Here is a 25,440-nt window from a genome sequence, read left to right as displayed (position 1 = left end):
AGATTATGGACTCATTAAATTCTCTTCTATTTATAGCCTCCACAATCCTATAGGGAGGCTTTTCCATAAGTGTACAGCTCAAAGGGTTGGAACCACTCACCAGAATGAAAGCTGACACCCACTCAGTCTTGTCTTATCACACAGTTTTCCTCCAAACTGTATTCTTATCATATATTTACAAACAACAATCTTTTTTGCTCTCAGCCACTCTTGTGAAATTAAATATAACATATCCTCTTATCATCTCCTAAAGGCTCCTCATGCTTCATTCAGCCCTAATACCAGTTGCCATGTAGAGCCTTTTTTCAGTTTGTCTTCCTTAAAAGTGTGTTGCCAAAATACTAAAAAAATATCCAGGGCCTTGAGAATGGCAAGGATGCAGCTATCCCTTGCCCCACAAACCAAAATCTTTAGACAAAATGGAACAAAAATCTGTAAATTTATAAATAACTTGAAGGTGTTTGGGATCAAAACTATAAAGCATCACATTAGCTGGGCCTGAGAAAGCAAAATTGTGGTATTTAAAACCAAAATGAGAAAAAAACAGTGCAATACATACCTATATCATATGAAAGGAAGTCAGCAGAAAAACACTTTGCACCGTTGCTCAGGGAAGTATCATTATGAGTGTTTCCACCAAAAATGAGCATAGCTCCATTGATTAAGACAGCTGAATGAAGGTATCTTGCAAAGCCACTCTCTTTCAAAATAGTCCTACAAAACATAAGAACAAAAACATACTAACACATTTAAAACTGGATATGGGCATCAAGAAAATTCATACATGAAAGCAACACAAAATAAAAAAACGATAAACTATAGTTATTACTCAGTAAATACAATGACATTTAATCAGATTGCTTCTAGCATTATACATTTTCTCATGACACAAAATATCCATACATTTATTTAAAAGATGACACTTTTAGTTAAAATAAAACAGTTTGCCAAATAATATAGCTGAAATTAGTTTTAACATGTTTATATTCTTCAGAAATGATTACTGATATGGTAAATTTTACTCAAAACTGAATGAAAACTCATTCATAGCATTAATTCCTATTCTTATATATACTTAGCCATGTTAGTTTTGTGCTCAAGAAATGCAACAAAAAATTCTTCAGGAGGCTAAAATAATCTTTAGACCATCCTTAAAATTACAAAAGAAAAAAAATTCCTAATTAATTGAACACAGAAAAAGAAATGGTAGAAGGCATTCTGGGCACATTAAAAACACTTGCACTGCTTCATAAACTTATTCAGACTGGTAAACTCAAACATAGCAAACTTCAGTGCTAAAAAATAAAACTGTCCAGGCAATTGAGGCTTTGATCTCTTTATTCTTTATTCAGCCTCTGTGTGTGTGGTCTGCTTTGTGCCAGAGCAGTGGCACAGCCCCAGCAGTAGCCAAGAGCTATCAATGCCACAGTTTGAAAGGGGCAGATGTGGGGCCAGTAGAAAGAACAGAATACAAACTTGATTCAATCCCAGCAAATAAATCTTACCAAGGAAGAGAGTAACCATCTGTGGGTTTCGCCAGATGAATTAGTTAAGCAGACCAGCTGTAGACATGTTTGTGAAGAGCTGATTAGATCACCAGTACAAAATACCTTCTACATTCTCCTAATAACCTTTCATTGTTTCAGTAATCTAAGTTTACAAGTTTAGATTCTCATTTTCATTTTTGTTACTACACACTGCTCCAATCTATAATTAAGCTGTTAGTCATTAATTTCCTGTAAGAAACTGACTCAACAATCTTTCCTTATGAGTGAATAATACTGTCTCTCTTGAACCACTCTCATATTTGTTCAGTATTTTTACATCGTCATCATGTTTGAGGGAAAAGGTTTAACGTACATCTCATTTTTCTTACATAATAACATAAATCAATCAACAAACTTGAAATATTTTAAGTGATAAAAGATTGCATGTTTAAAAAAGTTGAAAGGAAAGCATCAAACCTGAATTCTCATATTATTATTGAAATAAATTCCTCCCTAGCCCTGGAAAGTAACATCAAAAGAAATATAAAAGACTAAATGAAAATAAATGAGGTTTTTTATTGCCTAAAAATGTGACAATTCCTTCAATCCACTCACATACCCACGCATGTGCTTCTGCTTTTGACCCCCTTTCTTTTTCTCTTTCCTATTAAGCGACTTGCTTGTCTCTTGTGTATTTCTGATTTACATACTTTGAAAACAGAGCACCACATAAGTGTGTGTTTTTCTAACCACAAATTGGCTTGATACAGGGTACTTATGGTACCCCCCCAGATAAATGTGGTATTTGGGTTCAACTCATCAGTTAGCAATATGGAAAATCAGAATTACATGGAAGTAGAACAAGACATTATTTTAAAGTTATTTTCAACTGGCAATGGAGGAATTCTGCTGCTGTAACTTGAAAGAATGATAATATCCTATGAACATGTTATCTTTGTCCATTTGGACTACAGAGATCTTTCTGTCTTTGCTTCTCCAGTTTTCTACAGCCCCTATTGCCTAATTTACACTAATTGCTATACACTAGGCTCTGCCTTGATGATCTGCCTCGCAGCTGTCTACAAATAGTTGTGTTGATCACTAAAGGCCTGAAGAGACATACACTGTTCTGGGGCTAACTAAGGATTCTCCTCTACACAGTAGATATTGGAAAAAATCCCACAGGTTTCTTTTTTGGGCTACTCACTTTTCTACTTGTGACCCAACTCCTGGTCCCTACCACAGTGTGGAGGTTTTTTCCCTGTAATTTTTGCATATTGTGTGCTGAGTTTTGTCCCTCCCAGTAACAGCAACTTTTCCTCAAGATTCAGCAGAACTGGAAGTTTGTTAATTTGGCCATGATTTTCACTATTCATTAGCATCACTAATGAGGGCAATCTAGAGAACTCTCCAACACATATCAACCCCATGCAAATTCTGTGAGAGTCTCAGCAGGTTTCCCCTGAATCCATTATTTATGCACATATTCGTGTATCTGCAAACATTAGTCCTGTTAACTACAGCAGTGCCAAGTGCTGCAAGCAGCAGCACCACTCTGGAATGGTAACAGAAACACCCAGAAGCCAGCAGGTGCTTCCAGCTTCAGGCCATTATCCAAGCCCAGCTCCACGTTGTGCCCCAGCTGCAGCAGCAGGGCAGTAATGCAAAGCAATGCAGGTATTGCCAGCACTGTAATACCCCATTGTGTATTAGGAATTCAGTCCACATTAGGAATTAAAATACTGCCCTCTCACATTCCAAGAAACATAAAGCTTGTTTATTTGATATTAAGAAATTAAATCCTACATGGAACTGAGTTGAACAGGTAATCAGATTTGTGTACCTCAACTTACTGAAGCCTATGAACCTCTGCCAGATCAGCCACAGAAATGGAAGGAGTGCCAGAGACAAACAGTGAGGACCAGCAAATGGCATGGACATGGGCATGAGAGAACCATCAAAATTCCAACTCTTCCTCATACCACACCTATCCAGGGCCACATTCAGTCTCTTACCTCACTGAGTGCTTTGAATGCTAATCATAAGGTTACAGATACAGTAAACAAAGATTCAGATTTTATTACTACATGTCATTACTCCATCCTCTGAGCCCATTTTCAGTGCCATAGTAAAATTCACTCCCAGTGTAAATCTCACAAAATAAAGACTTGAGTTCTCTGCAAGCTGCAGAGAATGCTACATTAGTACAGAGGCAAATGAAGTATTCTCTATTAGTTTTTATATGAATAATGCATAAAAATATTCCAGCAATTATTATTATTATCATCTTATTTTTGAACAGACCATCAAAGGAAAAAATATCACTTTGTTCCAAAAATAGAATAAGAAAGCATTAAAATTCCAGGAACTCATAAATACATTAAAAGGAAAAAAATTTCTTGCATTAACATTTCCAAATGCAATGAGTTAATGGTATTAGAACCTCAGTGAAATCAAATCCATGTTTCCAACATCTGAGAGCAAGTTTTGGGTGCCTAAAGTGAAGCCATTAGAACTCTAAACAAATATTAAATTGTGAGAATAAATCGTTCAAATAAATAGTTCTTGATCTCAAATAATTTCTAAGGTAAGAAAAAACATTCAAGGTCACTTTCTGAATATAACATACAAGTAGCCTTCATAAATTACAATAAACTTGAGGAACAAGGAACTGATAGAAATAGAAACATCAAGAGCATTCATAACTGAGGATTCCTACATAATACCAGAGGTCTTATTTCTGATAGTTTTGTGAAAAATAACCTTCCATAGTTCTTAGGGTTTTCTCCTTCTTTAAATAACAGCCACTGTAATATACACCAGCATGAATATACTTATTCATACCATGAGGAAACCGTTCGCATGTGCTATTTCTGCACAGGGGTTGTGTCTGGAAAAGAAAACCTTTTCCTGATTTGTAGAACATGCACAAAGCTTCCTCCCTGCCATCCTTTCAATGAATAGCTCCACCAATCCATTGAATCAAGTGTAGTCCCTCACTACAATTCTTCCATTTTGCTGCAGAGAAGGTGTTGTTCTGAAATGTGCAAAGGGTATAAAGGTACCTGATTACTTTGCTAGAACCTTACTCTACACTTCTGTTGTCTTCAGTAACCTACACCTTGGTTTCCTACATTATAAATCCAACTTACCATGTCCGAGTATTAACTTCATATCTGTAAAGATCATCCACCAATCCATATTTATTGCCAGGCAATGCTTTGTATCCACCATGGACATAAATAGATTTTGTCAGTTCATCATAGACACTGGTATGGCCATATCCACCTTGAACAATTGCTCCTTTCGTTTCTGGGACAAGCCAAGAGTTAGACCCTTGAAGAGACATTAAAAAAAACCATAATTTAAAGGCTTACTACTGCTAAATCACAATAGTTGGAGTTTTAAAGATATAAAATAATTTCCAATATAATTCTAAATACAGCAATAACTATGGGGATTTATTTTAAGAAGTAGTTTTATACCAATGTATCAAAATATCTGCAATTAGATAATGTTGTCAGACTATTACCTGCTATTCACAATCAAATCAAAAATACATCATTGTTACAGCTGCCAGGGAGTATCTCATCCTCTCTCACATGTGACTTCAGCACTCACACAAACAAACAAAAAGCCCAGAGCTTTTCGAAAATATGAAATTAGGAGTTATGATTAATTCTCACCAGAGATGGCTGATGAGAATTCAGTGCTCCAGCTCCTTCAGATTCATTAGGAACACCTGTGCTCAGTCACAGGGAGTCTGAGGAGCCTGGCAGACGCTGAACTGCAGTGAGTCATGAGAAACACGTAACATAAGGCAGCTCCAAGTGTGCATGGATATGGGCAGACACTTTGGGAGTAACCATAGAATTATTGAGCTAAAATCCATTTCCAACCACTTTTTCTTAGTTCTTTAACTGCAAATATACCCATTCAGTTGCAGAAGACTTACAAAAGAATAATTTGCTAGCAACTTATTCAATTTAAATCCATATTTTACAGCACATGATTAATAACTGCAAAGAGACGCCAAATAAAACCAGCCACAATAGCTGTTATGACTGAAGAAGAGAATACAACTGGAAAATATTTTACCATAGCCAAAAAAAAACCCCTAAAAAAAAGACACCTATTAAGTTCCTGCAGCCTGTAGCCCCAAAATGTCTTTTTTCCCCACCCCATTTTCCCAGGTGATGATGTAAGTCACAAAAGGAGCAAGCCAGGAGGTATTTCCTGATTTCCTGCACAAGGCAGCCTATACAGAAGAGCCTGTGATGACTGGGAGCCAGTGCTACAAACGTGAAACCAGAAGTAATTCACTTCCAGCCTTGTGGAGATAGAACAGAGAGCCTGGACAAGGACATCCAAAGTGGAGCCATCTCCCAGTTCTTAACCTCAACTGGCTACCATTATAAAGTTACTTATGCAAGGCTAGCATACACCACCATACACCTTGCTTCCTCTGAAAGTTAGGCTAAATCCCATTCTAATTTTTTTATTTGATATTATGTAGGTAGCTTAGATTAACTCTTTTTCCTCTCATGAAGAGGCTCATGATTTTCAGTTATTACTTTTGCTAGCATACTTTCCTTAAATAGTTTCCAGGCATTGCCTCTGTAAGTTACATTTGTTTCAGTAACAAGTGCTTATAGAAGTTATAAAGTATAGATTCTGAGGAAGAATTGTGATGATTTTTGTGTGTATGAATGCTGGCATTTGTGGTAATACACTATTTATAAGTGACACAGAATATTTACATTATTTATTTGTAGTGTAATGTAAGCAGTATCGTATTTCAATCCCCATGTTAGATATTATCAAGCCATGAAGAAGTGCAATTTTGAACACAAATATCAAATTTGTACTGATAATACTGTACATTACATACATATTACTTTGATAACTAATAGATTTACTTGATACAATTTCTGTAAGAGGGCTGATGAGAAGTCAGCCTGCAATTTCTATTACCAACAATATTTTCAATTATTTATTTAATGATCAATCCTAGAGATTGGCATATTTGCTTTCCAGGGAAAAAGAACTATTTCTCCCCATAAATTGGCACAATGCTGTTGATAATATGCATAATAGAATATTTTGCATTTCTATCTGACTGGTTCATGTAGCATTTATAGAGCATTATGGTTTATGTAGCAATGCTGTATTTGATGATTCTGAGGTCTTTTCCAACCTAAATGTGTCTATGATTCTGTGTAACATTTAGAACACTGTCACAATAACATTGCATATTGCATCAGTTTACATGACTTGGGCAGAAATATAAAAACTTGTTCCTTCTTGAATTAAAAAAAAATGCTATGAATAACTACAGAAGTTCAAGGAAAGAGGTCCAGCAACACCTTTCTGAAATAAAAGCCAAAAGCAGTGTTATGTTGCTCCTTCTACTTCCCATTTTAAAATTTAGCTGAGTTGCCTGAATTTCAAATACTGAAATGTCTACATACAGTTTTGAAATCATTCACACTTCAGCATCTTGAGTATTGCATCACTCATACAAAAATACAATCCTGTCTATACTTAAAGACATTACTATGCATAAGATCTGACCTTTTGAAGCAGCTTATTGACATGAATCTTCACCTAGCTTTTTTTCAACAAAAATTCAATTTTTATTGAGGATTTTTACATAACTCCTCATACTCAGAGATCTCTCTCTTTCTATCATCATATCATAAGAATATTGAAATATATACAAGAATAAGAAGTACTTGATTGACCAAACTAGTAATTGAAATTGCATTCTCAACAGCTTACAAATTCAAATGCAAAGAGAGCTTCATGAACAAACATGCCAGAAATAAGGAAAGAGGAGGCTTTAAATTTTTTTCCAGATTTAAATTTCAAGTCTAGTACATGATGTAAAAATAAGGAAGATACATTGGTCCAATTTGTCCTTATCATAATACAATATTCAGATAGATCAGGTAAAAAGAACAAAATGTCCAAAAAGCACCTTGGTGTGCCACTTTCATTTTATCACAGCGACAAACTTGAAAATTTTACAAGCAACAAGGAAGTTTATGTTAACTCTAAGAAAAAGAGGAGGCATGTTACATCATGGGGCCACTTTTTTTATATTATTTCAAAGAAATACTTTTAACCAAAAGCAATCTATAACCTACTTCTAAAGCTACTAAAAAAATTGGGCTAAAATACCATGATATTATGTTAATCCAAAGAAATTTCTGTATTCTAAAAGAAATAAAATAAAATTACAGAAGACCTATTCAGAAGTTTCTTAATATATAAGGAGCCTTTATAAACCTCAGCTAAACCAAAACAACATTATTATATTCACCTTGAGACTCACATTGAGATTCTTAGAAGGTTTATGAGGTATTGCTAACCTAAAGGGAAATAAATTTCCCTGGGGAGTAACTCAGAAAAGCTTTATGGTTCAAGTTAGTAAAATCATTCCCATAATTCCCATATCAGGATTTACTGGCTCCTCAGAAGTCATAAGTCTGGGTGCAGCAAGAAAGGACAACAGGAAGCTCTTTTCTTCCTTCAGCAACCACCACACCTTTGGAGTGGAAATAAATTCACGTGCCTTTGCATGGTGAATATCTGCCTGCAAACCCTGTCCAATTATTCCAGAATTTATTTTACTCTCATATAAATTACTTTCTCCCCTAATCCGACAGTGCCAGAGACATTTTGAGATTTGCTACACCTTTGATTGGCACGTTTTATTAACAAGAACCACATCCTGCATGAAAAGCTAGTGATTTCCACAATTATTTAAAACCTCTTCAGGTGTTTGTTAATCTAGACCTCACGGAAATCATGGTCACAGCAACTAAATAAGGTTTTAGCAGCAGAATTCCATGTACCTAGTTAATCACAGTACTGGACCCTAGAGGTTTCAGTTCATACGAACCAAAGGACAAACTGCCTCTATGTCTCTTTCTAGGCATGTGGCAAATGCTTGGAAAAATAGCCTTCATTAGGACTAAAACCCATAACTGATAACATGTAGAAACAGTAACAGTACCATTTGAAATGTTACAGTAATACGCTTTTAAAGCAAGCAGAGAAAGAAAAAATCACGTTCTTATTTTTCTTTCTATAATATCAGAAGCCCTTATTTTTACGAAATTTCCTTTCCTATTCAGGTGAATTCACAGGAATATTTCTCACTTCCTATGTCTTTTAAGTGTGGATCCTGAGCTGCTAAAGTCCTCCCAAAAAACAGCAATTCTTAATTCAAACCACCAGCTGGAATTCTATGGTTAAAAATGTGTTCCTACAGCTGCAAAACTGTAGATAAATGCCACAGCCAACACAGAATGCAGGAAAATATACCACAAAAATTCACTTAGAGGGGAGGGCAAGGAGGGAGATGCAGTGAGGTGAAATGGAACATGAGAATTCTCTGTGGCAGCAATGGTTCAGGTACCCCCTGTTCTGCAAGCACTGGGAGCCCCAGCAATCAATCCTTCATCAGATGAGGACACTCACTCAAGTCAATGGGTTTCCACAGTAATATCCTAGACTGTTACAAGTTTCCTTTGTGTTTGATGCAAGTGGAGCACATTTTCTCTAATAAACTAAATCTCTCACTAGAACACAACAAAAATACACACTCAAAAAGGAGACATTAAAAATTGAGATTAATTGGCATACAACTGACAGAGAACTGCTTTCTCTTTCTCCAAGCTTATCCCTGTGGTAGGGAAGGTTTGAGGTTTTTTCTCTGTTTCTGTGTGTTATATATGCTTAACTACACTGTTTTATTAATCCTCCACAAATGTAGCTGTAACATTTAAAAAAAAATAGGAACAAGCTGTCCATTTCAACCATAAGGCCATCAATAAAATCAGCCAGGCAGAAAATTTTACAATACAAATCATGTTCCCTTCTTCCTAATTAAAGTAACAACAATAATAGGTGAGAATAAAATTGGTACTTCTAGTCCATATTAAATTAGCAGCATGTGAAGAAGCAAATAATTTAAAGTTCCAAGAGAAGAAGCAAATAATTTAAAGTTTTCCAATAAACATTACAGTGAATGAGCATGCAGAAACTGGAACAACACACTGTTTCCCCCACAGAAAAAAAAAATCATCTCCGATATGTCAAAAAACCAACTTTCTGAAAGTCAGTTTTTATAAAAATGGCCTTTAATGCTTAAGAAATACTAGAATACTGTTGTAAAACATCATTCTAAGACCAGAGTTTTATAGCAGCTTTTATGCAGTTAAATTGAAATTTTTCAGTGTGAATAAAGAACATTATGGTGCTCTTCCTCTTACGGCCATTCACTTTTATCCTTTTTCAACAGTAATATAATTTTGACACTGCCATCAGAGATAATGCCAGAGAGCATAAGAACCATCTGACTTTTGAAGGGATTTCCTGAACCTTTAAATCTGTTTAAGCAGTGATTATATAAATATGCATATATGAAAAAAAAGCTAAATGAAACAATTAAAAACAATTACCATCCCTTTGCATGTAGCTATTACTTTGAAATTTTGTATTATGCCTTCTGCATATTTATTTATTTATTGCAAAAATAACTGAGAGACTCATATAAACTCAGCATGAAAATGAATTAAACAAAAGTAGAAGACTATAAATTTAATTAGTAGGCATATAAATATACCTAAGAATTTATCAGGTGTAGATTTTCAATATTATTCCATTGAAATAGTATCTTAACTGCACCATGGATATGATTAAAAGATTTCTCTTAATTTATTTAATTTCAGCATTTAAAATCACCCCAGAAACAGCTTGCAGTTCACACAGGGAATCCCAGACAGGCATGGTAGCTAATTTAGAGAAAATTAAGAGTTCATTTTCAATTATTACCTCTAACAGCAACATGTATATCTTCATCATACAGTGATGAACTAAGTTATTACATTTAAAACAATACAACAGAAAGAAAATAATATACCAGTATTAAAGAATATTTAAAATAACTAAATTATTGTTGGTTTTGCTCTTCTACTGCGTGGTAAAAACAGCAAGTCTGTGTTGAAAAACTGTTTCATCACAATTACCACAGTGAAGAATTTCTGGTTTCAATTTTTATCCTCTTTAGGATACCACAACCACATACAAAAATAGAAAATGTCATGGTGCTCCAAACACACATGAAACACTATTACTGGACAAGAAATCTTTATGTATATAACTTGAAGGAAAAAAGGTGAGGCTTTATTTAAACTGGAAAATACACATTTTTCTTTCTGAAAAAAGAAAAATCACTTTTTTTCACTTAAAAAACCCAGCACTTTTTGTATCAGTTTGTGATCAAAATGATTTGAAAGTGACTTACTGATGTAGTATTCTTGCACAATGCTTGTGTAACCATATATGGAAGAATATCCAAAAATTACAATCATAACCACATCTCTGCTGTCCAGCTCTACTATGTGTGCTGAATGACCTTCCACAGCATATTGCTGTCCATGGACAAGGACTGCAGGAATTCTGGTACTCCATGTTTGACTGGGTATGTTGAAAACCCACAGTTCATCAGTGACATTGCCATAACTCGTTTCAATTTTGCCTCCATACATGTAGATGTCTTCCTGTAAAAAGGGGAAGGGAGAGAGGAGAAAGCAAATAATGGATTACAGAAAGATAACATCTGAACTGCATACTCCTCTGCTGAGCAGTATTTCATAACTGAGCAATCTGATTTAAATCTTCACATTTAATCTTACATTAACCAGCTCAATATCAGACACTAATCCCAGACAATGATACTTAAACTAAACCAACAATGATAAGGAGTCTATTTCTCTGAAAAATAAACCTAGCCGTGAAAATGACACCAAAATGAATCTCAAAGAGATTATTTCATCCAGAAAACCTTTAATTACATGGCATTTCTAATCCATACTGCAGCATTCTATTTTTAAAAAAGCTAAACAAAAAGGATATTATATTGCTTTCTTAAGGAACAGTTCACAGAATTAAAATGTGATTTTTGCACACACTCAGTCCATGGGGATTCCATTCAGCAGATGCACAAGAGAGCACATTCTCTCTTACTAGCAAAGTAACTTAAATTCTGAGAAAATCCAGTCACCAGAACCCAAAGAAAAGGGACAATGCATGTATGGAATCATAGAAGGGTTGGAAGGTGCCCTAAAGATCATCTTCTCCCACCCCTACCACCATGGGCAGGGACACCTTCCACTATCCCAGGTTGTTCCAAGCAATCTTCCACTACCCCAGCTTGTCCAAGCTCATCTTGGACACTTCCAGGGATGGGGCAGCCACAGCTTCTCTGGACAACCTATGCCAAGGCCTCACCACCCTCACACTGAAGAACTTCTCACCAGAGCCTAAACCAAACCAAAACCTAAAACAAACCTGGCCTCAGACAGTTTGAAGCCGTGTCCCTTGTCCAGCCACTCCATGCCCTTGTAAAACATCACCCTCCAGATCTCTTGTAGCCCCTTTAAGGTGCTATAAGGCATCACCAGAGCTTTCTCCTCTCCAGGCTGAACAACCCCAACTCCTCCAGCCTGTCCTCTTGGAGAGGTGCTTCAGACATCTGGTGAGAGCAGAGCAGAGGGGCAGAATCATCTCTCTCAACCTGCTGGTCATGCTGCTTTTGATGCAGCCCAGGATCTGACTGGCTCCTCCTGAGCACATTTACTAAAATCAAATCCCACAGGGGAGTACTCTGAGTTCTTTTTAAGGAATGCAAAACAGAGATTCCAGCCATCATGAACCACACACCCTAAAGAGCAGGGCCATCTGTTCTGGTAAGTAATGAGTGATTTACTTAAATATTGCCTGAAAGCAAATCCTACTGAATTTCACTTCATTTGGATTTGTAAGCCAAGGTATGCAAAGTCACAGAACAAATTCCAGATTGTTGGCTTCACAGACTCACTCAAGGACAGTTTGTACTGGGTGGAAAGAACTTCTTTGGTTCTGAGATTGATACTCAGTCTTTGCTAGGACATAACCACCCCATACACTCTGTATTCCATTATCATGCGGAACAGCTGGCAGCTGTCTTCTACGTTCTGCAATGTAATCTTTAGGGCTTACCCTAAACTCAGCCTTATCAAGTTTAAATTAGAAGGAAAAAAAAAAAAAGGTTGACTTGGCATGAAATACTCAGAAAAAGAGGCTGGATGACCAAGTCAAACTGATCTTTTAAAGACCAAACTCTCTGATGCACTTACACAGTACACTTGAAATATCTGCAAAATTTTCAACTTTTTTTTCTTTCATTTGAGGCAAGTGAACATTTCTTGATTTAGAATTTAAATCTTTCCTGTGCAGGGATACTCTGTGCTACTGGTGGTGTTTGAACAAAAGATGTTCACAGAAGGAATTTGTAGTAGGATTAGAGAGATATGTATCTGAACCCATTCTTCTCCTAGGAGATAAAACATTTCAAAGAGCTTGGTAAAGACCCACAAAAACTCAAGAAGGATGTGCACTGATCCAAAGGAATGGTTTGAACAAAGATTCTTCTTGAAAGGATCCTATATGGCTCATTCCTTACAACACCACATGGATCTCCAAAGTCAAATCAGCATCACTAAAATTTGAACGACTTATTTTCAAATACTGATAACTGACCATAGCATAAAGAGAAAGCTAATTAGGGAGCTGCAAGGGCTGTAGAACAGTATTTGAAAAAAAATATTTCTGACACTGAGGAAAAGGCACTTTAAAAAAAAAAAAAGGTGACCTAAAGAGCTGCATGAACTTTGAAAGTATTTCTCAGACAGCTGACAATAGCAATGTCCTCCTCACAGTTCTGCTTAAATGATTCAAAGTTCAGATAAAAGAACAGTTCTGTGAGGAGTAATCTTTTAGGTGACACAGCAGATCCTGTATACAAGAATATTCACAGAGAAAAAGACAAGAAGGTCATGACAACTGCTTTATCAGCCACAAAACCAGATTTAACTAAGCCTTGCTAAGGGCTATTTCTGAGATTAAGAAGTTCCTAGAGCTGGTGAAAAACGCTTTAAAAGTAAGTGATGATCAGCTGAACACAGAGAAAAACAAGCTGAGAGACCAAAATCAGTGGAAGAAACACAGAACTGAAATTAAAAAATGTTACATGCATACCTATACATGGCAAAAACCAACCTCCTAAGCACATGAAGATAGACATTTATTTGAAAAGCCTTAACAGGAATGGATTGTAGGAATGATACGAGTGCAAATGGTCCTATGCAGCATAAAAATTTTGACAGAATAGAAGGAACCCTTTTATAAATTTTATACTACCTTCATAAATTACTTATATTCTAAATATAAGTCAAGGTATATGCTAAAGGTGAGGCTTTCTGGAAGACACAACACAAGATAGAGAGTTTAAAGCATGCTAGTGCATAAACACTGCTGACCTTTACCTGAATTAAGCATAGTAGATATTTGTTTATAAGACAGCAAACCAAGGAGAATTGCAAAGTAAAATAATATATATTTTTTAAAAGGCAAGAAAAAGTATAAAATTGAGAGTCTTTGTGAAATTAGTGCAAAAACGTGTGAAGAATCTGGCCCAAATTAAGGATCTTAAAAACTGTCCTCAGTCTAGTGGAGAGAGTAGGACAAGAAGCAAATTTTTCCATGGAAGAGATAACAAAACAGGTAGATAAGCACCAAGAAGATACAAGGCCTCCAACACATTCATATTTTAAAGTTCTGATACCAGGTATCAGAACAAACACCTTCAATTACAGTATGAGATAGAAAACTTGATCATTTACTCAATAAATTAACCTTGGCCATATTAGATATATTTTATCATATGAGTAACATTCTATAAGAAGTTCTGGGAACCTTGAAAGACCTTGTGGTTTTTAAACCAAAATTTCATATAACTATTACTTTATGCAAATTGAAGTATAGAAAAGTACATTGTTTATTGAACTTCAGAGCTCCTGCTCAGTAGGGAATTACAGAAAAACGAGAAATTTCTTCCTGTAAACAGAGCAGGTCGACAGCTCACTCAATCATGACATTCCCACCTACAGATCCCATCAGCTGGTTTCTTGGCAGGTGTTCAGGTCCAAGCCAACAAAACAGCCAGTGCAGCTCCTGTTTGCTTCAATGGAACTAAAACTTTTCAATAAATGTTTCCATTTTCTCAAATCGCATTTTTTCCCTGAGAAAACTACTTCAGTGGAAAATTCAGATGAACCATAATGATAAAAAAAGATGAAAAAAGGCATATGATCTGTAAATAGTTGAGTGTGCATACTGGAGAGAGAAGATGACAGCAGAAGGCAGGAATGATAAGACCAAAGCCAGGATTTGAACAAAATAGTTAAATCACATTTCTCAAGAGAAGAAAACATTCATTGAATCTAGGATTTCTCTTATAGAGCAATGAATGACATGTACATTTTTGACTGGACAAAATAAGACCAAGAGAATAACTCAAATATAGGAGAAAAAATAAACTGTCACAATTTGAGTGTTGCAAAAATCAATACAACTTACAGCCATAAAATTCCTCTTAATTTCTTCATCTTATTGATACAGTCATCATCTTTGGAGATGATGTTTGTTAAATAACCAGATAATTCAAATAAAATTAAATGCCTGATGGGAGAGGTTAAAAAAGAGGGAGCCAGACTCTTCTCAAGGTAATCCAGCAAATAAACCAGATGTGATGTGCACAATTTGGATTACAAGAAATTCAATTTCAATATAAGAATAAACATTTCTCTTCTCTCATTGAGAATGCTCAAGACTGGAAGAGGTTGCTCAAAGATCCTTGACAGAGGAGCATTCTACAGTGAGGAAAAATGAAACGGATCAAGGAGGATATTTTAAAAGATCACCAAAAGACCAGGAGCACTCACTTGTCCCTTAAGTCCCAATCAACAGGCTGTACACCAGAGCAGAGTAATATTTGCACACACTTCACACTGAATCCTGAACAGCCAAAAATCATTTGATTGATTGACCTTAGACATGTTCTACTCACTACACCTTATCTCAGTGTTAATATTGATTTTATTTTTCATATAAATGCAGTAATTCAAGACTTCTAAAACTTAACATTTTTTTATTCCTAAGACTTTGCAATTTTTCTTTTTCCTAAAGGAACAATACTTATTTTATTCCTAAGACTTTGCAATTTTTCCTAAAGGAACAATACTTGGCTGCTCAGGCTGTACCTTGGAATGACATACTCTTATGCAAATTCTGCCTGCATTCCAAAAGAATCTTATCTGGTAGATACCACTAAAAAAAATGTTTAAAAAAATCTCATGCAACAAAGGTGTAATTTATAATCCATTTCTAATGAATCAGAAGGAAGTTAATCACATTAGAATAACCACATAATTTTCATTTTGCATTTCTGAACTATATCATGGCTACACAGAAAAGTTTCTCTCTCAGAAATTAGTTTTCTGCCTTAATTCCTATATAAATCTAAACTGTTCCTGAAGAATTAGCCAATGAAATGCTACTCATAAACCACATGAAGTCATCATCTATTTTCCTGAAACAAGAACATCAACCTTTTTGCTCCCCTAGATTGTATCCACGCCTTGATATTGAAATTAATTTCATGTAAACTAACAGAACTCTAGCATTTATTAGCATTTTTGTTCTCTGTACTTCTACCCAAAATTTCTAAAAGTTTAGTGAAATCAGTACATCCTTAAAGAAATTCTCCTTTTTTTTTTCCCCAAGCAAAATGCAAGTCTCACAAAATGTTATCTGGCAATAACTCATCCTCCACAAGCCTGTTTTTTGCATTCAACATGTACCACCTGGTTTAGGACTGTCTAACACCACCTCTTCTTTTCCATAAACTGTTATCTCCTTTAATATGGTTAACAGTTTCAAGAATATTCTATGTGTTATATCAAAATTAAAAATTAGTTACTTTTCCAGTAACTTGATCCAGTAATCCTGCCATTAGACTATGTCTGGTAGAGTGGAAAGTAGTCTTCACTTAACTCTTCCTCCTGAAGCCTGATTTACTAATTGTTATTTTTTGTGGGACTATATTCTCTCTGAATAGGAACCTGAATAAGTTACTGGAGAGGAACATTTTAACATTTAACTGTTCCCAACAGGACTCAATTCAAGATCAAGACAATACTGCACCACATTATATGTCAGGAGGTCAACCTAATCAAGAGTGCTGTCACTTTATTTCTTCATTATTTGCAGTTTTCCAATGGTTGCTGGGGTTTAGTCAAAGGTATTAATTAAGGTGACCTTACTTGGACTTCACTTTCAAACCAACTGGAATATAACACTGAGACGAGGAATGAAAAATATGACACTTCTACATAAAGAATCAATCTCTTGATGAATTAGGGCCACTTCATAGAAGGGAACTCTGAAGAGGCTTTTCTCAAGACTACATGCAAAAAGTGTGGGGCAGCTCATCTCATCTACTTCTCATACTTCTGAGATCTGCAAATCAGAATTAAGAGAGCAAGTTGTGCATAAGATGTAATTCAAAGTTACAGAACAATAAAACTATAGAAATTACTGGTACAACCTACCAATAGCTACTTAATAGAATAGTTAGAAAATACTTTTGTATTTCCAGTGCTATTCAAATTATACTACAATAGTCAACAAAATTAGGCATTAAAAGAATAACAATAAACCAACTGGTGAAAGATTTTATCTAGTTCATAATAAAGTAGGAAAAGTTTTTACTCTTTTTTGCTTTGTTAACACTAGCTTTTGATAAGACTAATAAAAAAACCAGAAGATATATACAGACTCATCATCAACACTAACTAATTTGTAAAAAGAATCAAAACAATTACCCTTTCTTAATAAAGTTTTAAAAGTGGAAGTAATATTCATAAAACTCAAATGAGTTAAATTAAATTCGACTATATATAAAATGGTCTGTGTACTTTATAGTTACTACTACATCAGCCTGCCTGCTTCATCTCTATAGCCAGTCCCAAAGAAAAGAAACCTCCAAGCCCAGCTATCCTTCCACTGTCTTGGGGCCATCACCAACAGCTCAATTATGAGGCCAAATGCAACAATTTTAGTGATACTACCAAAAACTAAGTCCCAAAGGCAACAACATATACACCTTGTAGGCAGCTCCCTTTCTCCTTAATTCCAGGGATCTAATGTTTTGGAATTTACTCTAACTCCCTACCTAGTCATGTTTATCAAAGCCATATGTATCTACTCTAAAAACCCCACAAGTCATTTCCTCCAGTCTCTTTATAAGCCTATTTCTTAAATAAATTATTTCAAAGTACATTGATATTTTCAGTATCAAGATGCCAGAAACTACATACAATTTATGAGATGCAGCAGAACCACTTGCTAACAGCATCTTTCCAGTAATCAGCTTGAAAACTATTTAACAGTTTAGTTGGTCTAAAAGCAAGAGCTCTTTTATGCTCTCTCCTTTGTAAAATGCATTAAAAATTTTGAGGATTTGTTACAACTATACATCAGTGGGAGTCCCCAAATCTTTTTTTCTTCAGAATAAAGAAGAACAGTACTTCAGTTTTTACCAAAGAAGCTTTCTGAGGGAAATGGGCACAGTAACTTACTTCATTCTCCACAAAGTCATTCACACAGCAGCAATTTATCTTGCACCACAATCGGGCAACGCTGGCTCTGGGCTCTCACTCCAGCCTAGCACTAGGCTTTGAAATCTCAGAAGCTCAAGTCAAAAACTTAATCTAATTTCTTCTCTGTGGATATTTTTTTTCTATAAACCATAAAGGAAACATTACACAATTACTGGTACAGAGCTGAAAACACAGCTCAAAGCTGCCACCTCTAGGTATTATGTTCTACTGCTTTTCACTCTAAATTACTTTTTCTGTTTTTTTCAAGAGACTGAAGATCTAAAAGAAAAAAATATCAGAACTTTATCCTAACAAGACAATGTAAGAAATTACTTCAGAAGGGAGAACATTTTCCCATTGAAATTTTTATTATTTGCATGCTGAGCTTCTTTTGGCCCATGGAACTTCTGACATTTGACATAATCACTAGTACAAGCAGCATAGTATTTAATTATTTCACATAGATTCATTATTAGTGAATCCTAATTGCTAATTAACGTACGTCTTCAACAACAGCCACAGCTTCTTCACTATACCTTTGCTTGCAGCTTTTATTCTCATTAACATGAGTTGCACTTCCTCACTGAGATCCAAAGAGATGTCTGAATTAACACAGATCACATTTAATATTTGCTGGTGAAAGGACTTCTAAAACAGTTACCCTTTAGTTTGGAATGTCTCAAGAAAATATTAGCACCGTCAAATAAAAAGGTTAAATTATATTTTAAGTCTTTATGCTGAACTGCTAAATGATACATTACTCAAATGTTTCTTGACTAAAATGTCCACATTCTACAGGAACTGTAATAATCAAAGTCACTGGTCAAAAAGATCTGACCTTTCAAAGAACAGATAATACATTAGTAATGAATCAGGGAACTGACAGGAAGAAAAGCAAGCTTGGAGTTGATGTTAGGGCATGCACAAAACGTAGTTTATATTACTACTGAAAATATCTCTATAATATTCAGCATGCCACACACAGATTCAACATCTCTGTAAGAAGAGATGCCAGGAAACAAAACAAAATATCAGCCCATGCCCTGAATTCTTCTTAACTTGGAGGAAGCACTCACTATATAAAAGGAGCTCAAACATAAAAAGAAACTAAAACGTACAACTTAAAGGGTAAAATCTATAAAAGAAAAATACAAAAAATGTGAAAAAAATTAATGAAAGACATTGTAAGACATTTTTGCTCAGATTACAAGAACGCATCTTATTTGAAAAAGAAAACAAAACTTCCCATTACAAACAACAAAATAAATAAAGTTTAACTTAACAGAAAAATAATGGAAATTTAGAAGAAAAAGCAGAGCTCAAAACAAAGTTCAGAAACTCCACCAGATTAAAGCAGAGACTCACATCAAGGCAAGTATTAAACACCTTAATGAGATGCCTACAGAATTTATATATGAAGTTCTAAGACATCACTTTTCAAATGCATTAGCAATACACCTAACTAGATACTTTGTGGTGCCAACAGACTGTCTGAAGGAGTATTCTGAGAAGAGAAAGTCATAGCAATAAAATGAGGTTAACTGTCTCTTCATGGTGGACTTTACAGGTATTTCAATAGTAAAAACTGAAAAACAGAAAGTTAATGTAGGGGGGAAAAAAAAACCACAACCTGGCAGAGAATGTCGCTGGAATCAGTTCTGAAGAAATTAAAGAGCTAGCCCCTGTCTGTAGTATGTAAATTCCTGCTTAAAAATGTGTCTATATCAAAAGACTGATAAGGGAGAGGCAGAAAGGACAGAATTCACTGAGTGAAACAAACAGATGAAGAAAAATTCTAAGAAGTTTTGAAAAGGGAAGTTTTATCTTGCAAATAAAGCATTGGCATTTTCTAAAGAAATCAAAGGTCCAGATGATACATGTACCTGAAATTTCAAAAAGGTGCTTGATAATATTTCTCATGCCCTAAAGGAACTAAGATGTTCTGGAACAAGGAAAGCAGACAACACAAGGCTAAATAAGTCTATAAAGTACAGTTTGGGGGGGAAAATAGTCACTCCTTAAATTAATAAAGATCATTAGTGGCATTTCACAGAAATGTGCAGCTGGGACTTGCTTGCTCAATATGTTAAAAAAAACAAGTTGGCATGGGGATAGGTGGAAAAACAGCAATACTTTTTGACTCTATTTAAAATAACTGAGACAACAGTTGAAGGCAAATAATTGCAGAGGAATCTCCTAAAACTGCATGCGCAATAAAAGAAAAAAATAAAGACTAAATAAACGCTCACATGCATAAGGATGAAAAGATGCCTATGTGAAAAAACAATTTAAAATCTAAACATATGGGGATGGGTTTTGAAATGCCCAGAATGAGATCCTGAGGCTGTAACTGACAGTTCTATAAAAAATACCAGTTCAAAGCCAACAGCAGATTTTTAAAATGCTGAAGTACCCTAAAAAATTAATAGGAAAAAAATTAGATCCTGAATTACATCAATCTCTGATGTAAGAACACACTAAAGACAGTGATTCCTCCTTTTTCAAAAGGGAAATAACAGAATTAGAAGAGGTAAAGGCAATGGTACAACATTACCCAATGTATGAAATATCTTCCTTATAGAGGATTATTAAAAACACAAGGTATTTTCAGTATGAAAAAGAAATGGTGGAGTAGGTGATGGCCTTACAGAAAAGCATGTAGTAGTAGTAGAGTAGTATGAGGAAATAAATGGAGAATAAGAAGTAGGGATTATCAAGATTAAACCAGTTAGTACCAGATCCCGAGAAGGTTTTCTTTCTTAAAAAAAAGCATATTCTGGAATTCTTAGGCACAGGATTATGTCAATGTTAAATAAATACATGGTCCAAAAATTGAAAAAAAAACCCAAAAACAACAGGGATTCATAATTTTTCCACAAAAATACTACACTATTTTAGGAACCGCCAGTTGCAAAGTAGGACAGTACTCTGAGGAAGCTTCTGTAAGTTCCTGTCATTTTTTCTTATATTCTTCCCTAGGCATGTACTGCTACCCATTATTCAAGAGGTGTTACCAGGCGAGATGAACACTCTGGTCTGACTTGATACAATCCTGTTTGTCCTGCCCTGCTGGCACTGCCTTATGCAAACAAAGGAAAATTTGTGACAGCAATTCTGTATTTCTCTGTCACAGTTAACAAGCCTGTCACCCTCTGTAGCTTGTCTCCCTGACAGCCCCTCAGACATAAGTTGGAGCCTTCTCTCTAGTCCTGTCTCCTTGTGCTCCTGGATTCCCTGAGCAGTCCCCACACCTGGGCCATCGCTTGCCATGGCACTGCCAAAGGACCCTGCTACCAGCAACTGGCTCTGCCTCTGGGGTTCAGCCCCTGGGATGGTGCCTGGTGAGCAAGAGTACTGCCCACAACCCCAATTACATTCACACACACCTCTCCTTTTATTGGCAGGTTTAGCTTGGAAGATTTATGTCCAGCAAAGTGATTGAGAAGTATTGCACAATCTCTGTTCCAAAAACCGTGCAATACACCTAAGCACTGAAGATGAAAACATTAATACAAAATATTTAGAAATTAAATTATCCTCAAAAGTCTCCATTTATGGTGACTCATTTTAAGATCACTAACAGCGCACAGATATAAATTTATTATACAGAACACTGAAGAGTCCGAACCTGATACAAAGCAAGAGTATGTCCATATCTCTGAAGTGGCCCTTTGGATACAGGCACTACATTCCATATACTGCTTTCCAAATTGTAGCTAGAAGAGAAATAGAAAAAGAAACATTTTCAACCTGTAGATGAAATAGAAGGACTTGTATGTTCAAACTAACTCTAACATGGTAACTTGTTAGTGAGGCAACACAATCTTTTGAACTATTACAACAGTGACAGTGCACTAAATTTTCCACAAGCGGAACAGGAGCATCTCTGTAAGGGACTCATCAACACTCTCATAAAACAGGAGTAACTAACAAAAACCACAAGACTTGTTCTAAATCATATAAAAAAACCCACCCCACCAAACTGCTCATGCCCCATGCTTTTGCATTACTCTGAAGATTTACTGTTGGGAACCCTCTTAAATATATGGTTGATTTTAATTTCCATTACATTTTTATTAATTAATCAGTGCATAACATTAGATAAGAGAGAGGTAAAAAAAATTTAAAAGGTAGAAAAGAAAAATCCAAAAGATTATGGGATTTGTTTTGTATGATTGCAAATGTGTGGAAGAAAGCAATGGGTAGACAACAACAGGAGAAGTAAACATGCTAATAATATGCTAATAAATATAACCTAACACTTGCATTTGCCACATTTAGAGCCTCTTCAGATAAAGTTACCACCCAAATCACCTGGGTCCTATTTATAGCTGCTTCAACTTTGTTTGCAGTAGGTGGTCAAATACATACACAAAGTGCCATAAGTATAAAAAAGTGGAATACAAGTGACCTGCCTGACCCAACTGGCATGGCATCAGCAGGCAAAGTGCAAGCACTAAATACAAGTGTCCTGTAACCATAAACTAACATCAAAAATGAACATGGCTTTCAAAATGTACTGTATGAAAATCAAGTGTATTTCTTTCACTATTTTATCATCACAAAGCTCTCTATGTTTTGCAGTTTTTCAAACTAAACTACATACAAATATCACTTACAGTTTGATGTTGCCCATATTTTCACTTTCTATAATCATAAGAAAATCACAAGCATAAAATAAGAACATTAACAAAGAATCTAAAAGAGGTAGAAACCTTTCAGCTCAATTAGAAGATAGAAGTTCCCTCCCTGGGAAGATCTTCCCTAAGCCCCATGAGAAAGGAGAAATCACTCACTTCAACACCATTTGGAAGGAGCTGTAGTTGAAGGTGTAGCCACCAATCACCCACATGAACTTCCCGTGGAGGACGGCCTTGTGAGAAGCACGGCCCACAGAGGGGCTGAAGGGCTTCACATTGGGCAGGATCCAGTAGGACTCCGTGGAGGGGACGTTCAGAGAACAATCTGGGCCTGTTTTGTAAACAAATGTGCAATTTGTGCAATCTGTTAGATGGGGATGTTAAAGCCAATAAAGCAGAAACAGGGGAGGCTTAATTACAGATGTCAGGATTGCTCATTCTGATAAAATATGGTGTACACTTTTATGTTTAACAGATGCTCAATGAAAAAATTGACAACATGGGATGTCAATCTAATTGAAAGCATTAGATTAGCTCAAATAATAACAATTTATTTCCACATTTTTCTCAGAAAAGAGACTGTGAGTCACACATTGAAAGAAAGGCACAAAGCGTCACATTTTCAAATGACCTATCATATAGGTTTAAAACTTTTAGCACTGTATGTTACCTTTGGAGAAAAACTATACTGTATTTGAATCAGAATAAGCGTATATCAAATCAAATAATAGTACAGTAAATTAAGTTACAAAATGCATTATACTATATTAAGTCTTAGAAGTAAAGATTTCCCTTTAGAAATGCCGTTCTGCATCATTTTTCAAGAGGAAAATACGCTATCAAGTGCTTTATCAAAATAATGATTTGAATATTTAAATTTTATAACATTTTATAGACAATTATACAAAGCCACCAAACCCACAACTACTACATATGACTTTCAAATCTATTTCAGCCAATCATTTTGGTCAAAGTAAGTAAAGTCAGAAAAATGCATCTTTTTTTAGCTATAGGACTATTACAATCATGAACAGCAAAATCAATTTTTCAGTTGTTCCATGGTAACAAAAATGTGATCTCTTCATCATCAGTTTATGCTCTAGATCTTATGTAAAAACTAAATATATAGGTATATGTGTGCATATGTATATATATATTTCTAAATATTGTTGATAAAGTCTATTATTTAAGGGCCTTTGAAGAACCACAGAACAAGTTCCTGTCTGACCATGTGACTGAACAAAAAAACAATACACAAAATTCAACATAGTTAAATTGAAAACTAAGTAAGGTACATTTTAAGATCATCTCAGGATAGCTCATGAAAATATTACATCACCACTCAGCAATGGTCAAAATAAAGAATTGTGTCAGAATCAAGAATCCTGTTACTCCACTGCATAAATCTGTGGCTTGTGTAACCTTAGAAAACTGTGTCCTACTTAAAAAGAAGAGATTAGTGCTGTATTACACTGTTTACAGAAGTGTAATAAGGATGTTTCAATTACAGAAATCACTGAATTCCTTTGAACCACTGACTTTTTCACTTGGAAAAACCAAAATTTGGAAGTGAATTATAAATATCTATAAAATAAGTGACAAAGAGACGGTGAATATGAAGAGCCTACAGTCTCTCTGAATATAAAGAGCTGAGTTTTATGAAATGCAGCTTGAGGAAGCCATGTTCAAAGCAAACAAGAGAAGACAGCTCTTCATGTAAAAAGTATCAGATCTCTTTGGCAAGGATACTCCCCTGGCAAAGGGTGCTCCAGATGCAAATATTTACATGTATCAAGGAGAGATCAGACAACTTTAGAATAGAGAGATGCTGAAGTTTACTAAGTATGCTAAATAAGTAATAAGCAAGTTTACAATAATTCTAAAACATTACCTTGGGGGAATGGGAGCGCAGGGAGATAATGTTTTTCCAATGTTTATTGTCATTTTGGGGGCAAATTGGTACAGTTACTTCCTATACACAACAACCAGGCATCCAAAGTGTACATAACCAGCTGTCAACTTTTCCTACTATACTACAGAAGAATGATGTCCACTTGTACCCAAATTACCTTCCATTCACTAAACGATGGAGACACTCAATTCCCATAGTTCATTACACCTTCTCCTCAGAAAAGATTAATGGTATCTGAATGAGTTCTAATGAGAGCAAGAACAATTCAGTATATCATTTCTTAAGCATTAATAATTGACACTATAATAGAGTTGCAACCTCAGCAAAATCACGATTTTGGCAAATCACTGGAGGAAACAATTTTAATATAAAAGGGCTTTAAAATAAACAATTGATTAAGTATTCTTTGATCAGGGAAGAGCTGAAAATGATGGAAACGGTGCCTGCGGGTCAGGAGGAGCAGCCGGATCCCTGCCGGTTGTCACCGCGCGTCTCCGGGCCCCGGGATGTCGCGGCCAGCAGGGACCCCTGGTGGCGAGCGGCGAGCGGAGCCGGAATTCCTGCGGCACATCCCGACACAGACACCTGGCACCGACTGCGATAAAACGAACGCGAGAAAACCGCCTCATACTCAGTTAAGAATGCAAAAATAGTAGCCAGATCAGTGATGGAAAGAATTCTGTCACAGACAGCCCTCTTGCAGCCTCAGTGCTCTGTCAGACCCGAACGGCAGGAAAGGTGAGAGGGAAGCAGAAACACCACTGTGCCACAGAGTCATAGAAAGCCTCGGGCTGGAAGGGGCCTTAAAGATCATCTATCTCCAGCCCCTCTGCCATGGGCAAGGGCTG

General features: G+C 35.7%; 1 protein-coding gene across 1 annotated transcript in view; it reads right to left on the bottom strand.

Annotated features, from left to right (window-relative positions):
- Positions 1 to 25,440, bottom strand: part of ATRNL1 (attractin like 1) — a 428,986-nt gene that overhangs the window by 351,831 nt on the left and 51,715 nt on the right. The window contains exons 8-12 of the mRNA XM_014310189.2: positions 22,837 to 23,011; positions 21,669 to 21,756; positions 10,804 to 11,059; positions 4,640 to 4,823; positions 560 to 714 (exon numbers count right to left, since the gene is read on the bottom strand). Coding sequence (XP_014165664.1) covers positions 560 to 714; positions 4,640 to 4,823; positions 10,804 to 11,059; positions 21,669 to 21,756; positions 22,837 to 23,011 — 858 coding nt within the window. The remainder of the gene's footprint in view (positions 1 to 559; positions 715 to 4,639; positions 4,824 to 10,803; positions 11,060 to 21,668; positions 21,757 to 22,836; positions 23,012 to 25,440) is intronic.

Source organism: Geospiza fortis, unplaced genomic scaffold (genome assembly GCF_000277835.1).
Source record: "Geospiza fortis unplaced genomic scaffold, GeoFor_1.0 scaffold1303, whole genome shotgun sequence".
NCBI lineage: Eukaryota > Metazoa > Chordata > Aves > Passeriformes > Thraupidae > Geospiza > Geospiza fortis.
Note: the sequence above shows the minus strand (reverse complement) of the source record. Positions and strands in the feature narration are given on the sequence as shown.